Raw genomic sequence first — 15,690 nt, 5'->3', positions numbered from 1 at the left:
TCACCAAAGCTCACAAAGAAAATTTGAGCGCACGTGTGAGAGGCGCGTGCCCGCTCGCTTTCACCAACGAGGTTAATGGTTATGCTTGTGTACAGGTGTGTTCATTGAAACCTGCGAGGGTAGTGCCTCGCTGTTATTCTCTTTATTCGGGAGTACAGTGTTTTCACACACATTGCCTTTAGACATCATTTGAGTTTTGAAGGTGTTTTCATTAGTTCCTCCCATGTGCAGAGTAGAGCTGTCTTTTCTGCAGCTGTAATAACACCATTATCTACTCAATAATCCATACGTCTTCCTCTGTAATCGTCACAATAATGATACACTCAATACTGTTATTAACACAGCCTTTCACTTAAGCTGTTTACATGTTTCTTTTTTTATTTCCCAACCACTATAATAATAACCACCTGTTGCTGCTCAAGTGAATGCAGCCTATTTTCTGGGGACACATACACAGACTCTACTGCATGTTTAAATTTGGCTTTGGAGGGAAAAAAAATGGATTGAGATGATTTTTTTTTTTATATGTATTTTTTGATATGGATATTGCAAGAAGAAATGAAAAGTGGATAAACAAAGATTAATGTGCCACAGTATTTCATTGTGTTGTTATTTCAGTGTGTCTGTGCTTGTATATGCAGCAAATATAGAGGAAATGAATATGGTGTATTGGATGTATAATAAAAGTGACATCATTTTCATCATTTCCACCTTATTTTCTGCTTTAACGTTGTAATGTGACAGTTATCAAGCCAGCAGTCGTTCCTGCCTGCAGCTTCTTCTTATTAAGACATTTTATTCTTCTAGTTTCATCCTTTATCTTTTTATTAAGACTTTTACTTTTGTGTAAAGTAGCTGTTGCTCTGATGTCTTATCACAATCAAAATGCAGCTACAAAGCTACATATTTCTGTTCTTTGTGCATAAGTACAGCAGTGCCAGGTTTCCTAATACTTAATAGGAGTCATTACAGTCATTGGCGACCTACATTACTACATGTATTTCCGACTTTGTGTGGTTTCTAAATTTGTTTTCCTGTGTTTCCCTGTAGATCCTGGTAAATTCTGTGAGTCCCAACCGCCCAGCAGTGCTGTATGAGAAGGTGACCGTAAGTGAGGCAGGAAGTGCCTTACTGAGAGACATGCTATTCAGCCCGGACCAGCAGTACATCTACACCCTGACGGACAGACAGGTGGGTTCAGTGTTGGTGATGCACACAGAAAGACACCCGAGCAGACATATGGGAACCAAACGGCAGCACTAAAAGTTACATGGAATATTGTGTGGTGTGGTGTTGGAACCATTATTAGCTTTCTCTTTGCCTCAGTATAGCAATTACCAAGGGTGATGGCAGAGGGCTAGCAATGCCTTGTTCACACATATGCCTCCAATTATGTATTTAGTTTTTCTGCACCCACAAGCGTGTGCACAAATACCAAGAAATGTCTACATAGGCCTGTGCCAATCAGATCACCATTATATAAAGAAATAACTATTAGTCATCACAACAACATGCTGAACCCCCAAACCCAAGGCTTAGCCTGATGTAAATATAACTCTAACCATAACCCTAAAACCAAGTCTTAACCCTCATCACCAGGATTGGCCAAAATGTCCTCAACAATGGTATTGACACATTGTGTGCACACAATGTTTTAAAGACATTTGACACACACACACACACACACACACCTGCTACAGACATTACAAACTTTACAGGTTGCCAATAATTAAGACATTGCACACACACAGGCATACAGTACAAAGTGTGTTTAAGGTTGCACTTGTGTGTGCGCGCGCGCCTGTGGTCATTACCAGCTCCACCGCTGCCGAGGACTGTGTACACTTTGATGGTGAGGAAGGGGAGGGGGTGGGGGTGAAGCGGATGCGGAGGAGAGTGTGTCGCATGTCTGTCGCTCCCCAGGCCCAGCTGCAACTCCCCTCGTTTTTCTGTCTCATTAGTGTGGTGAGTGAAGGAAGCAGAAATGGAGGGGCGGGGGGGAGAAAGGAAAGTGAGGTAGTACATGATGTGAATATGTCTGTATTTAATAGATCTAAAATGGGCTTTGGGAAAAGACTGTCTGATTAAAAAAGGGTGAGATGCTGAGGTCTGGTTAGGGAAAGGCGTTTGAGGCAAGTAGAGTCAAGCCGGGCTATAAAACATAATTTTTGCTAAAGGCCAGTGGTTCATGACTGGAGCTGCAATAATTAAAGTGATAATCTGCGATGCACACTTTGCATTTCAAATAAACTGCTGTTATGGCTGGGTATTGTTCGAGCCTAATAGGTGTCAATATGTGCGTTAATGTTGAGGTGGTTTAAACGGAAATACAAGAAAACAACCAAAATAAAATTAGAAAAGTTTAGAAAAAGATCAGGAAAAACTACAACTAAAACTACTTCTTGTGCAGATTTGAGATATAATACACAGACCTAGTTGTTCGTACTGGACTATAACATGAACAATGGGATCTATGTTTCCTCTCCACTGTCGCCTAGTGCTGCTCAAGTGGAGTTGTCGGGTTTTCAATATAATTCTGTATACATTTATATTTTGTAAGGTCTTAAACCTTAGACACTGTGAAGTGCCTTGACGTGACTTCATAACAGAAGTCACTATACAATTGAATTGAATTCAGTTAAAGCAGATTCAATATGACCACCGCCATTACTTCTTTTGACTAATACACATATACTGCATTAACCTAATGCCACATACTGAATCATCGTTTGTATTTTGCCATGTAATTAAATGATTCACCTGGAAACTGTTATATTGGGTGCTTTGATAAATTTGTGTGTGTGTGTGACTTGGTGGCCTACTGCACTGTAAAGGAACTAACACACGTGCTTCTTATAGACACTAACACAAGACATGAACATATGCTCAGGCTCACACACTTCATGTATACACACACACACACACACACACACACACACACACACACAAACGTAAATCCATTTACTCTGAAGGACATTTTGTCTCCATCCACCTCCCACCGAGCTCTTTTCTTCAGAACTCCCCCCATATTCTCTTTCGCACTCACACACACACCTTCATCTCACTGTGCGTTTGATCCCCATTAATGGTTTGCAGGCTTGGGTTAAGCAGAACGGGGGGATTGCGGTTGCCAGACCTTCTAGTTAAACCCCTTTCCAGCACTAATGACTAGAGGGGGCAATTCCCTTTTCTAGCCCTCCATCCTACCCTCATCTTTATCCGCTGCCCTCCATCTATCCAGCTATTGCCCATCTCTACTTCTATAAATCCATTCCTTGGCTACTAAACACACACATACACACACACGCACACATTTCCATCTAAGACCAAATTGAGTTCTCCCCTCTCTACTGCCTTCTACTGATCCCATTCCCATGTTTTTAATGATGTCTCACTATTGAATCCCCCCGTTCTCCCCTCTCTCCCCGTCTCCTTCCTCCACGCGCACACACGTGCTCGCACATACATATTTGTGTCTTTCTTAAATGAGGCACAGGTGGGAAATTGTGCATTTGAGAGAAGGATGGATAGAAAAATGGAAGGTTGAGTAGTTGAGCAGTGATGGTAGATGGTTGACTTTAGCTAATAGAAGATGCTACTGTACTACACACACACATGCACCTGTCGTACAGTGAGTGTCCAGGTTCTCAATGTAATGATATAACACAAAAATAATAATATAAGATAAGTCTGGCAGTCACACACTCACACACAGGCTTCAGACACATTTCTTAACAGTCTCCTCCACTCCAGCACCACTCCAGCACCGCCACTCCTCCCGGTGTCCATTCAGCTTGGCGTTCCCATTGGAGTATCCGTTGATCAGTCTGCATTGCACACCTGTGTCAGATTGCTTATAAAGAATTGTCATTGCTACTCTGTAAATGTGGAGTAGTTAGGGAGGCGTTATTAAATGCACAGGTGTCCATGCAATTATACACACACCGCACACACACACACAAAAATAAGAAAACATGCTGCATAAACATTAGAATCCACATCATATTAATCACTCAAAACACGCAGATTACGTGAGAGGGCAAATGGAAAACATTAACTCCTCTCAGACACACCCACACCTACTTATATGCATAAACACACTAGGAATGCAGTGTCCTTTCCTTTTTTCTTGTTTTCACATGAAGTAGATAGTCAGTTCTGATCTTATTCTGCAAGTGTGTGTGTGTGTGTGTCTGTGTCTGTGTGTAGCTGGGTGCCTACGGGGGTTCCTCAGACAAGCCAAGCACATTAAGGTGTCACTGGACATATCCACTGATGCGTAGCCAACGACAAGTCTTCCTTTCTCTGCTCACACACACACACACACACACACACAAATAAAGGCATAAGTGGTGAGTCAGAATTAGGGGCGAGGCCCTGTGATTTATGACTCGCTCTGTTCCAGCTATATTCATCACTGTCATTATTATCAATGGAGGATATGACAGCAGCAGAGGGCGGCCTGCTGTGTGTGTGTGTTTGATGCGACAGTATGTTATTACAGGAAATTTAAATCGGTTACTTGACTGCGGCCAGCATCGGATGGGCTTATGTTTGTTGTTTGTTTGTTGCTTTTTATTTTTGTTATTACATTCGAACATTTAACTTTGGGTGCTTGAGCTAAAGATCTGCACCAGCTGACATTTGGAAACAGTATTGATAAAGATCATGTCATTCTCTACCTACTTATAAACACACACACACACACACGCGCAGTTTGCCTGTTTATATCACCACTGTATTATTGTTGGTGGAAATTGGAATAAATTTGCTTCCAGAGTAGCAGCTTCATTTGGTGTCGCTGCTTAGCTGAAGTTTTTTTTTTTGTCCCTCTTTCCCCTGGAATGTAAAAAGCTTCACAAAGAACACTGTCACTCTTTTATCTCAGTACTAACTTTTTGAAGCATCTCTCTTCTGTGCAAAACTGCCACAGTGGTAAATCATCTCATGAAGTGTTGGCTCAGTCAAGACTGTCCTCTTCTGTTTTGAAGCCAAAAAGGTAAAAAAGCTGCATCTGAATTTGACGCTGCAGCTGCCACTCTTGCTCTCTTTGTAGACATACACACACACATCCTTGTGTCTTTGATGGCGACCGTGATATTGATATTGATGTGGGATGCAGTGCTAGTTACTTTCTGAAAGCATGAATATTCATCTCTTCTGGTGTGTGTGTGTGAGAGAGTTGGGGGGGGCTGTGTTTAGAGAGTGTGAGCGTTCTGGGAACAGACGAGAAGGACTTGGATGGCTTGATACAGTGGAGGGAAATTATGTATTATGTGTATGCATGAGACAGCCTCTGTTCAAGTGTCAGTGATGTTACAATGGGGTGGTACTGTGTGTGTGTGTGTGTGGGCACATAAAAGCATGTACTGTATGTCTCAATTGCATTTAGTACCAGTGATGCCTCGTGTGTTGATTCAACCACATTTGCACATCTTTGTAGGAATCTGCATTTGTAAACATGTGCAGCATTTAAACATGCATCTGTGTGTGTCAGTGTGTGTGTGTGTGTGTGTGTGTGTGTGTGTGTGTGTGTGTGGGCTCAACACCATTGTTTGACTTTCCATTCAGCATCTGAAAGAAATTTCTCCTTCCACACATTTCAGCAAGACCCTCATCCCTCCAAGGAATGTGTGTGGGGCCATGTGCATGCGTGCACACAAACACACACACACACACACTCGCAGTTATCGGGCCATTCACAAGCTTTTAGCTTCGAGTCACTACAATGGCGAACAATGGTCTGCATTGTGTTGGTGGCACTATCAACAAGCCCTCATCAAGTAATATCTTACCCATAGAGTTTCATCAGACATCAATCCTCTGGTGTGTGTGTGTGTGTGCGCGTGTGTGTGTGTGTGTGTGTCTGGGATCTGTTTACATTCACATATTACTGGTTCGCTGCCAATCTCGTTTGCAAACACATTAGCGCAGACTGACAACACACATAATAAGCAGCTGGTTGTATCAATCAACGCTGACATCGTAGTGAACTAGATGCAGCTAATCAGTCAGTTCTAAGTAGCTCAAAGATTAATTTTCCACAATTTATCAAACTGTGGCCGACTGAAGAACTCCTGAAGTTAACAAGCGCATAATGTAGCATTTAAACATCAGCCGTTGTTGGCTGACATTTTGCTTTATCATTCAGGGAGTACATTTATCTCCTAGCAACTGTGATTTGCTTTAGGTTGGTTGAGGTTTAGGATAAGAAGTCTTTTACCTACTTGCTATTTATTTTCTGTTTTGTTCATGAACTGAGCTCACAAAGCACCCAACTTGTTCATTTATATTCACGAGCATAGCTCCAGTTTCATCTTTTCCACTCACTGACTTGACAGGGTAAAGCTTGAATAAATGCTCACATGTCCCCTACTCCTTGAGCGCGCACACACACACACAAACACACACACACACACGCACACACAGACTTTGAGTAAGGAAGTGGTCATTGTTATGTAAATGTTAATAGACCTGGTGCAGTGAGGCAAAGATGTGAGTACAGTGACTAGAGCGGGAGGGAGTGGGGGTGTAGCTGTGTAGGTATATGGCACTCAATTACAAGAGTTCAAACCATTATAGCACCTTCCTCATCTCAAGGACAGACCACACACACACACACACACACACACACAATGCATGCTCAATATGGGTAATCATACATTAGTGCACGTTTCCTGTCTCTTTTTAGAACAGGACTCACATTTGTTTAAAGTACAAAATAAACTAGAAAAAAAGTTGAGATGCAGTTTTCATCAAATGCAAAATAATCTGCAGGTAAGTTAAGAATTGATTTATTGTTGAGCCTCTTTTCACGCTACACCAAGCACTTAGTCCTCAACTATAAAGATTTGTTGCACTGTTGTTAAGTCAAAGTAAGTTAATTAATCATTTCACCTTGGACCACAGAAAACTGACATGGACGTCTGTCACAATCAAATATTTACTTGAGAACATAATCTTGATATTGATAGATAATAGAAAAGAATGATTGCTAATATGATGTGATGAAATTATAAGGATTTCTTCTAATAGTAGCAGATAAATGTCGAGATTGACTAAGAGACCATCATTTACAAAGAGGGTTGGTTTCTGTGGACAGATCCCAATTAAATTGCATCCACTTTTCTCTCACTTGCATCTTTTCCTGCCATCTTAGTCCTGCCTACTAAAGATGAATGAAGACATGCAAGGAGAGAGGAACCTAGGAAATAGATTTCTGTAGACATGTCACATTCCTCTTCCTGTCTTTCCTTCTGTCTTCTGTTTCCTGGCTTACTTTACTTCCCTTTGACGTACCATTCTTTCCTTTGTTTTTTTTGTCATTAAAAAATAAAAAAATAAATAAACCAAACACTCAAAAAATGTGAGTGCTTGAGCCGCTGTTTGTGTGCGCCCCATCAGAGTAGTGTGCTCAGACACTTGTCTTGGGTGTGATGCTATCAGTCCTAATGGAAGTCTAGCTGTCACTAGATAGCTCTGTCTTTCTCTCATCTTTCTCTGTTTTACTCCGCCGTCTTTTCCCAAAGGACGGCGTGATGGATCAAACTGATAGGGTTAGAAAGCAGAGCGAGATGGATAAAGAGGTTAATGGTTTGTCTCTCCCTGTGTCTCCCCCTCCTCCTCTTTGTTCTCAATCACTATCAGTCGGCCGTACAATCGGTCCTCCTGTTGCTTGACAGTGATTGGGGCAGAAAGATGTGGCTCTGACTGATTGTCATGGAATGAGGCCAATCAAAAGCTGGCATAGCCCACTGAGCTGCTCCGAGTGGCAGATCAGTGTATCAGTCCCCATGCCTTAACCACAAGGCACACTGGGTAGAACAATCAAATGTCGCTCATGCATGACAGCGCAGGGAATTGTTTTGAAACTGAGTCAAATTTCTTTTCAAATTTATGCCCAGCAGGCCTCGTCACACCCAGTTATGAAATATCAAATGGGGAAAAGCTGATTGGAAAAGTGGAATAACAGATTTTCTTTTAGTATTCACTGTCAAGACATAACAAGTAGAAAGAGCACGATATTATTAAATACAGTGGAAAAGGAGTTCATACATAATTACAATAGCTGCAACTAATAATCATTTTCATTATTAATTTGTTTTCTTCCCCAATTAAAGTTTCCAGGAGCCAAACTGACTTTTCGAGATTGTTGGTTTTGATCAAGCAACAGTCTAAAACCTAATGAGATTCAGTTTACAATTAGACAAATGTTCTGCATTTTAGCTTGTTAAATATTATTAATTGTCAATCATATTAATTGTTAAGGGAATGCTACCCCAGTTTTACACATGAGCAGTTTACTCATTATGACAAGTGTTATTCAGCCTGTAAAAACAGGTAAAATGTCTGTTGTTCCTCTTTCCTCAGGCCTTGTCAAAAAAAAGAAAGTAATCCTCATGATGGCTTGGAGACTGTTTTTTTTCTTTTCTTAAAAAAACCTGTATTACAGACTTGAAGACTTGGGTTTTTATCAGGCGATGGGAGTCTAATAAAAGATGCTGTTCAGTTTTGTTATGGGACATGTAGGAACCAACTTATTCAGATTTGTTCTCGCAGTAATGACTAAAACTGATATGTTGCTTCAGTTATGACCAATATAACATTGTTGGACTACCCCTTTTATTTTCATTTTAAAATGCACAATCATTATTTATTTTATATTTGTTATTTTAAAAGTCAATTTTCTACAGCATACTTACTGTAAGTCCGTCAGACAGATTTATTTTTTTTCTTTTCTCCTTAGTTCTTTGTCCTCTTCCCCCCTTTTTTCCTCTGCTCTGTTTCCCTCTGTCTGTGTATGTGGTGGTGGGTCGCTGGCAGTGCTAATGGAAATGCCAGTTGTGTGGCTCCTCACTCCTCACAAAGTCCATTTGCTAAAGTGACAGAGTCATTTACCAGGCAGCCGGCCTCTCCCATCCCCACTTAATTAGAAGACCCCTAGGCCTGTCTACCTTAGCTGGTCACATTTACCCCTTTCTCTCGTACGTCTCTCTTTGTTCAGATTCTCTGTTTTCTTTGGTTTTTCAATCTCTGTCTCATCCTTTCTTTGTGCCTCAGTTTTCCGTGTTTGCTCTATCTTCTCTCTTTCGATCAGGCTCTTTCTGGCTAGAAGGGACTGAGTGTTATGGACAAATGGCAACGCAAAGAATGTAGCAAGAAAAAGTATGTGAACCTTTTGGTTTCAAGGTTTTCTGCATTGATAAAATGTGATCTGATCTTTATCTACTTCGTCAGGAGTATTAACAAACATAATGTGCCTCGTAAGTAATAACAAAAAAAAAATTTTTACTAGCATTGTGAGGATGAAGATCAGATCACATTTTATGACAAATCAATGCAGAAAACCACATACCTTTACTAACCACTGATTGGCTTATGTTGAAAGAGTTAATGGGAATGTTTATAAGTAATTATATTTAAATAATATTTAAGTATTATTATCAAGAGTGTACTGTCAGAGTTAAAGCCCATCTTATTGTCTTTCTTTTTTGCAAAAATTCTTTAAGTCAGCCTTTTATCATGTCATCATCATCCAGGGTTATCAATATCTGTTTGAATTATGGCATTATTTAAATGTATTTCAAATAATTGAACACTTTAAGTTTAACTCTCATGGTAGTAGCGATAACTCAGATGGAAGAGCAGGTTGTCTCCAAAACCACAGTGTTGGTGGTTCAATCCGTAGCTCCCTCTGGCCACATCTCAAAGTGTTCTTGGATGAGACATTGAACTATCTAGAAGCACCTTGAATAGCAGCTGTCCTTAACAAGAGCTTCCTGGAGGGAAAAATAAATTATTTTCAAAATCAAACTGTTTGAAGTTGCTTCTATATTAGTTTCAAGGTGCTTGAGAAATTACTCCTGCTGCTCAAACATAATCTTATCGTGAGCGCTCTTTGTGTTTGTGCTTTGTATACTGTATATATTGTGTCATTGCATTGCACGAAGAACATGGTTTGAGTTGTCATCTTTATTGGCCTCAAACTCACAATATGTGCACATACAAATGACAAATAAGTTGTTTGATCTGCCTCTTGTTATCACTGAGGTGGAATATAGAAGAAGAGATCAAAACAGTATTTCAGAAGAGGAAAAACAATAGAGTAGATGAATAACTGAGCCCAGTGCAGGAGAATAAGGATGAAAAGATAAATAAAGAGGAGAATGAGAAGGAGAGTTGCTCGATATGGAGAAATAGCAGACAAAACGCAATATGAGAGAGATAAAAATAGCAAAGAAGGCAGGAGGAGATTACAGGTATAACGGGAGCGCTGTGTTCTTGCAGCATGACACATACAGTGAAGGCCTAATTCACTTAAACGGCAAACTGTGGCAAACATTTGGTCAGATCTGTCGATAAAATCTCTGCAGTGTAACAGCAATTTAGTGTTTGGACATCATTCAATAAATGGAATGTGACAGGAGATGGTTTTTTTGTGATTGACCATTGTGCGGTTGCTCTCTCGCGTTTCATTTCTCATACGACACAACTTTTGCCCACCTTCACTCTCTCTAGCCGCCCTTCAGCACCTCATTTTCCTTTAGTCTCCGTTTGCTTTGCTGCTTATCTCCAATCAGTCAACACATCAAGCTCCTAGCCAGCCATTGATCTCATAAGCCCCTTACAATTCAGTCAATGCACACATGCTAACTGAGCTTTGATACAACCACCTCCCCCTGCCCCCAAGTAGGTATTCCAGCACTCGAAGATGCAGCTCACCTACATGGACAACCACCCGTTGAGACTCATGGTGCTGCATTGCACCTATGGGCATAGCTGGAAAACCTACTAGGGACGGGTCGACAGGTTCACTGTAGGCACGACACATTGATGCCCTGTTGTCCTGGATCATTTAGTGGTTATCTCTGTAGGAATGTGTTTGAATTATACTATTATGTATTAGTTTGGTACAATGCTGCCAGAACATATTAACCACAAAACGATGGAAGATAAACATAATTATTAAAATATGTGAAAAGTGTTCGTGAGATTTGGATTAATTTAATTAATTTTTTTACAGAACATGTTTCTATAATAGATCCCTTTGCTGCAAGACTAGGGCCATATAAGGTCAAGGCTTAAGCACAAGGAGTTTAGGGGGGCATGGGCGTTGACTAATTTCTGATTGACTTGTTTCTCTTCTGGACATCTCTGCTGTGCCCCCCTCTTCTTCTCCACTACTATAGACTCTCTCTGCATTTGAATGTTTAAAAAAAGCCGCAACAAGGCTGATCCTTTTATGTCTTTAGATTTAACAACCAATGAAAAGCTGCGCTGAAAGCTTTACAGGTCTCCGGGGTTTTGGGGGTGACCGTTGCAAAGCCTGTTAGCTGGATGTTTGAAGTCAGGTGATGGCGCTCTGTAAAAACAGACTGCAGAGGAAGGGTGGAAAGTTTATAACAGAAGAGATATGTCACGACATCGCTCTGTGGTCAGGATGAAGGATTGACAAAGAGCGAGCGGGAAAGGAGAATTCAGTTACAGTGGAGGAAGCTATTGTAAATAAGGAGATGGCAAGAGAGAGGAGATGGCGGGCTTGGTTTATAAGGTCATTTAAAGGAGTAATGTGGCAGCCTGTCGGGAATTGGCTTTCATTAAAAGAGCCATCGAGAGACACAGAAAGCGGGAGACAGCAATGGAGTGTGTATATGTGTCTGTGGGCAGGCAGTACTCCCAACACAAGCACACACACATTGTTTGGATCTACATGCAGTTATACAAGTACATTCTGGGCTCCAGTAAAGCATTTTATATCCCCATTGGGAAAAACAACCATCATAGCCCCCCACCACATCAACAGCTGTGTTCCACTCCCACTGAAAGAGCTTAAAGTGCCTCTACTGCCACTTCGGTAGGAACAATTGTGAACAATAGGCCATATCTAACATTACACAGGGCTATGATAAGGTTATGCTAGTTCACCAAGGATTCATAGTGTTACCATGATTTATATGGGCCATTTTCCTTAATCAGTCATAATGATTTATGAAGAAGAGAGGGGGGATTGTTGGTGTCCGATAATACGAGGAACAAAGCATTCATGCTCCTTCTTATTTGTTAAATCATTAAATCACAAGAAGGCCTGTGATAATATTTTTCCACCAAGGTGTCCAGTCCCCTATCTTCAACTAAAGCGGCTCTCTCCTCCTCTATCTATCCATTATCTGCTCAATCATTCATGCTCCTTTTCCCCCCTCTGTCATCCTTTTCCACACCAGTCCCTCTTTCTGTCCTTCTTACAGCTCTCCTTTCAGTTCAAAGCCAGACTTATATTCATTCTGACAATGACATAGCAGCAGTCTGCCACCATATCCCATCTACTCAGTACAATGTCCTCGCCAATTCGCCTTGTGTGTATGTCTTCTATTAGATCTTTTTTTTTCTATCCATCCACCCATCCATCCACCCAGCACTTCCAGTAGATGACTACTTTCCTCTCTTCCCCACTGCAATCGCTACCTTGTTCGTTTGCATCATCATCATCATCATCATCATCATCATCATCTGTCTTAGGGCTGAAAGCAAACTAAAAAGCTTTAGTAGTGAGGTCGGTATTGACTTTAGATTGGAGGAGTGATAGAATGTTTTAACCTCTCCATCCATATCTAGAGAGACAATTTTGGGGAAGTTAAATCTATCTATCTATCTATCTAGAAAGAGGGAGGAAAAAAAAGAAAAGATCAGTGACTCACAGCGTCATCCCCTTTACTCCCGGTTTTCCTTCCATCAAAACGCGTCAAAGTCAGTCTGATACAAGACATTTCAGATAATTGAGTTCTATCATGTCGTATCTATCTCATATTGGTTTTGTACTTAAAGCTCATGAAGGGATCTAAGCCCCACTTTAATATTTCAGCACTGCATTGCTTTGTCCGCCTGGTTTCCGTTCCACGTCTTACCAGCTTTACCTCTTAACCTGGGCCTCAGCTGTCTATCTGACATATAGGCAGATAGACTAATCTCTCCATCCATCTCTTTATCTAGCCCCTCAATCCCCTCTTCATAAAAAAATGTCAGCCTCTACTGGACTAAACACCACTGTACTCTCCACACACAACTTAAAAGGAGTTCTCGTGGTTTACTCTGTGTGTGCGCATGTGTGTGTGTGTATCGCTGCTATAATAGTGTTACCCAGGGGTAGGGTTGTTAAACACTGTTACTTACTGATCGACTGACTCACACTCTGTTGCATGATTTAAAACTAGCCTGCAGTGGCAACTTGATCCACACACACATCATGAAATGGGGATCAAGCCACTCATCAACCTGAGGCCTGTTGGTGAAGAAAAGTTAAATGCGGCGCTGACACTTTCACCACATGTGCACACATGGACACACAAACACGCGCTCGCACACACACACACACACACACTTTGTCACACTCTGGCATTCTGTGCATATGCTTGCAATCTGTCTGTCACACACTTAAACATACTCAATCTCTTGTGAATATCTTGAAATATACACACACTTTCAGACCTATTGGGACCATATTGTGAACCATCTGTCATCACCTTTAACTAGAGTGGAGGGCTTACTTGAACACTTGATCTTGTTTCTTAGGCAACATCTGTAGCTTATCACCAAGCTCATACTTCTAGTGTGTCTGTGAAGGACTGACACACACACACACACACTCAGACCTCGTTGCACAGGCTCTTTTCAGTCACTTGAATTCACTTTTCCACATACACACACTGGGGGTTTACCCTCTTGCTCCTCTGCCTCCTGTTGGTTTTTGAGGTCACTTGTCAATCACAGCACTGTTGCCAGGACCACCTGTAAGGTATCCCAGCATGCACTGCTAGGCCTCTTCTATACACGCTTGACTGGAAGCTGTCACACACCGCTGGACCGGAATCACTCACCAGAACACACATATGCACAAAGACACACTCTTATCACACACCGACTGTCTGTCTCAGACAGACACAAACACACACTTTGTTGAGCACAAGTCTGAAATTGAATAATTTGGATAAACTGTCAAATGGTAATCTATGTTTAACAGAATAAACTCTTCATTTCCCGAGTTAGTTTACAATGAGGATACTAATTACCGCTTCCCTGCTTTCCCCCTCTCCGTCTTTAGGTGGTGAGAGTTCCAGTGGAGAGCTGTGAGCAGTACACCACTTGTGGGGAGTGTTTGGGCTCCAGAGACCCTCACTGCGGATGGTGTGTCCTCCACAATGTGTAAGTATCACACACACTCACGCACACATTAGCATACTTCACCCGTTATTACGTTGTATAACCTAAAATGTAAAACACGTGTTTAGGCTTTTTTAGCTGTGAGTCAACTCAGGAGCTTTTTGTCAACCCAGAGAAACGCGATAATGTTTTAAATAACTGAGATTGACTTGACTTGATAATGTTGTCAGTGATTAGACCTACTGACACTGCATGGCTGTGTTGATTTTTAACAATGTGTAATAACTTGTGTAAATGCCTCTAACACCTATTAACTAGTCACATTATTATGATTCATAGAAGGAATGTAACTTGCTCAATTTCAATACCTCCAGCCAGGAAAGTGATTCATTTATCTGTGATTGACAAACTGTTTTAATGTGTAAGTGTGCCTCACTGACACTCTGGTTTATCTTAGTGGTGTTTACCTTTAGTTTGCTTTTTCTGTGCTATAATCAGAGTTTATTGTATGTACACTTTTTAATTCTTGTAAAAATTTCCAAGTAGTGTTTATAGCTCTAACTAAGCCATATGTTTGCTTTTAGATCACTGTTTATTTTTGATTTGTAACAATGAGAGAGGGGATTTAAAAAAAAAAAAAAAAAAAATCTGAAGCATAGTGACAGAACACTGTCTGTATGTGAGCTCTCCATTTTCGTCCTTTGGCTGTAGGCCCTGTGTGTGTGTGTGTGTGTGTGTGTGTGTGTGTGTGTGTGTGTGTGTATGTGTGTGTGGGTCTACAGAAGAGTGTGAGAGTAGTTACATGTTATTGAAAGGTGGCAGCATGTTAAACCCCATTTGGAACACCTTAAGCATTTGGCATAAAGCCATCTCACAGTGCATTAATTAAAGTTACAAAACATATCACCAACCTGTCGTTCCTCAGTACACACACACACACAAACACACACACACCAGCTGGGTTTCTTCATTTCAACTAACAGAACACAATCGCATATTTCAAATTACACACACACAATCACTTTGTTTGGGCACATTTTGACTTTGTGTCTTGAATTCAGCACTCCTATCTGATGGTGTTGCCAAATCTAGCTGAGGCCCTTGCAGACAAAATGGGCAAGCATTAATAGGCAAATTATTTATAAGCCTCATTTCAGCCCTCTGGTGTTTTTAGCCACATCTTATTAAGAGCCGTGGTGGTTTCAATCAACAGTGGAATTGAATACACACACACACACACACACACAGGTGTTTCTCAGCAAATTAACACACATCATTCACCTGAATGTAACACACACACACCACCAGAGGAGCTGTGGAAAGAAAAGAGGTCCGTAATGAGAAAACGTGTAAATACCTTGTGCATCTCTGCTCACGTATGTACAGTGTGTGTGTGTGTGTGTGTGTGTGTGTGTGTTAGTGGTTCTCAGGGGAGTGGTTGGCGACAGCTTTTTCTTGCTGAGCGCGAGTGAAGGCTAACTAAATGAGGGGAACGGGGGGAGCTGCTGCACGGAGGAGGCAGTTAGCAATTTTTTC

The 15,690-nt window shown here is 41.2% G+C and overlaps 1 protein-coding gene across 5 annotated transcripts in view; it reads left to right on the top strand.

The window, feature by feature from the left end:
• LOC113154282 (plexin-A1) overlaps positions 1-15,690 on the top strand; it is a 163,001-nt gene that overhangs the window by 74,034 nt on the left and 73,277 nt on the right. For all 5 annotated transcript variants that reach the window (XM_026348380.1, XM_026348383.1, XM_026348381.1 and 2 more), the window contains 2 exons: positions 1,051-1,191; positions 14,096-14,196. In XM_026348380.1, coding sequence (XP_026204165.1) covers positions 1,051-1,191; positions 14,096-14,196 — 242 coding nt within the window. The remainder of the gene's footprint in view (positions 1-1,050; positions 1,192-14,095; positions 14,197-15,690) is intronic.

The sequence above is a fragment of the Anabas testudineus genome, chromosome 5 (genome assembly GCF_900324465.2).
Source record: "Anabas testudineus chromosome 5, fAnaTes1.2, whole genome shotgun sequence".
In the NCBI taxonomy this organism is placed as follows: domain Eukaryota; kingdom Metazoa; phylum Chordata; class Actinopteri; order Anabantiformes; family Anabantidae; genus Anabas; species Anabas testudineus.
This window is presented reverse-complemented; position numbering and strand designations above follow the sequence as displayed.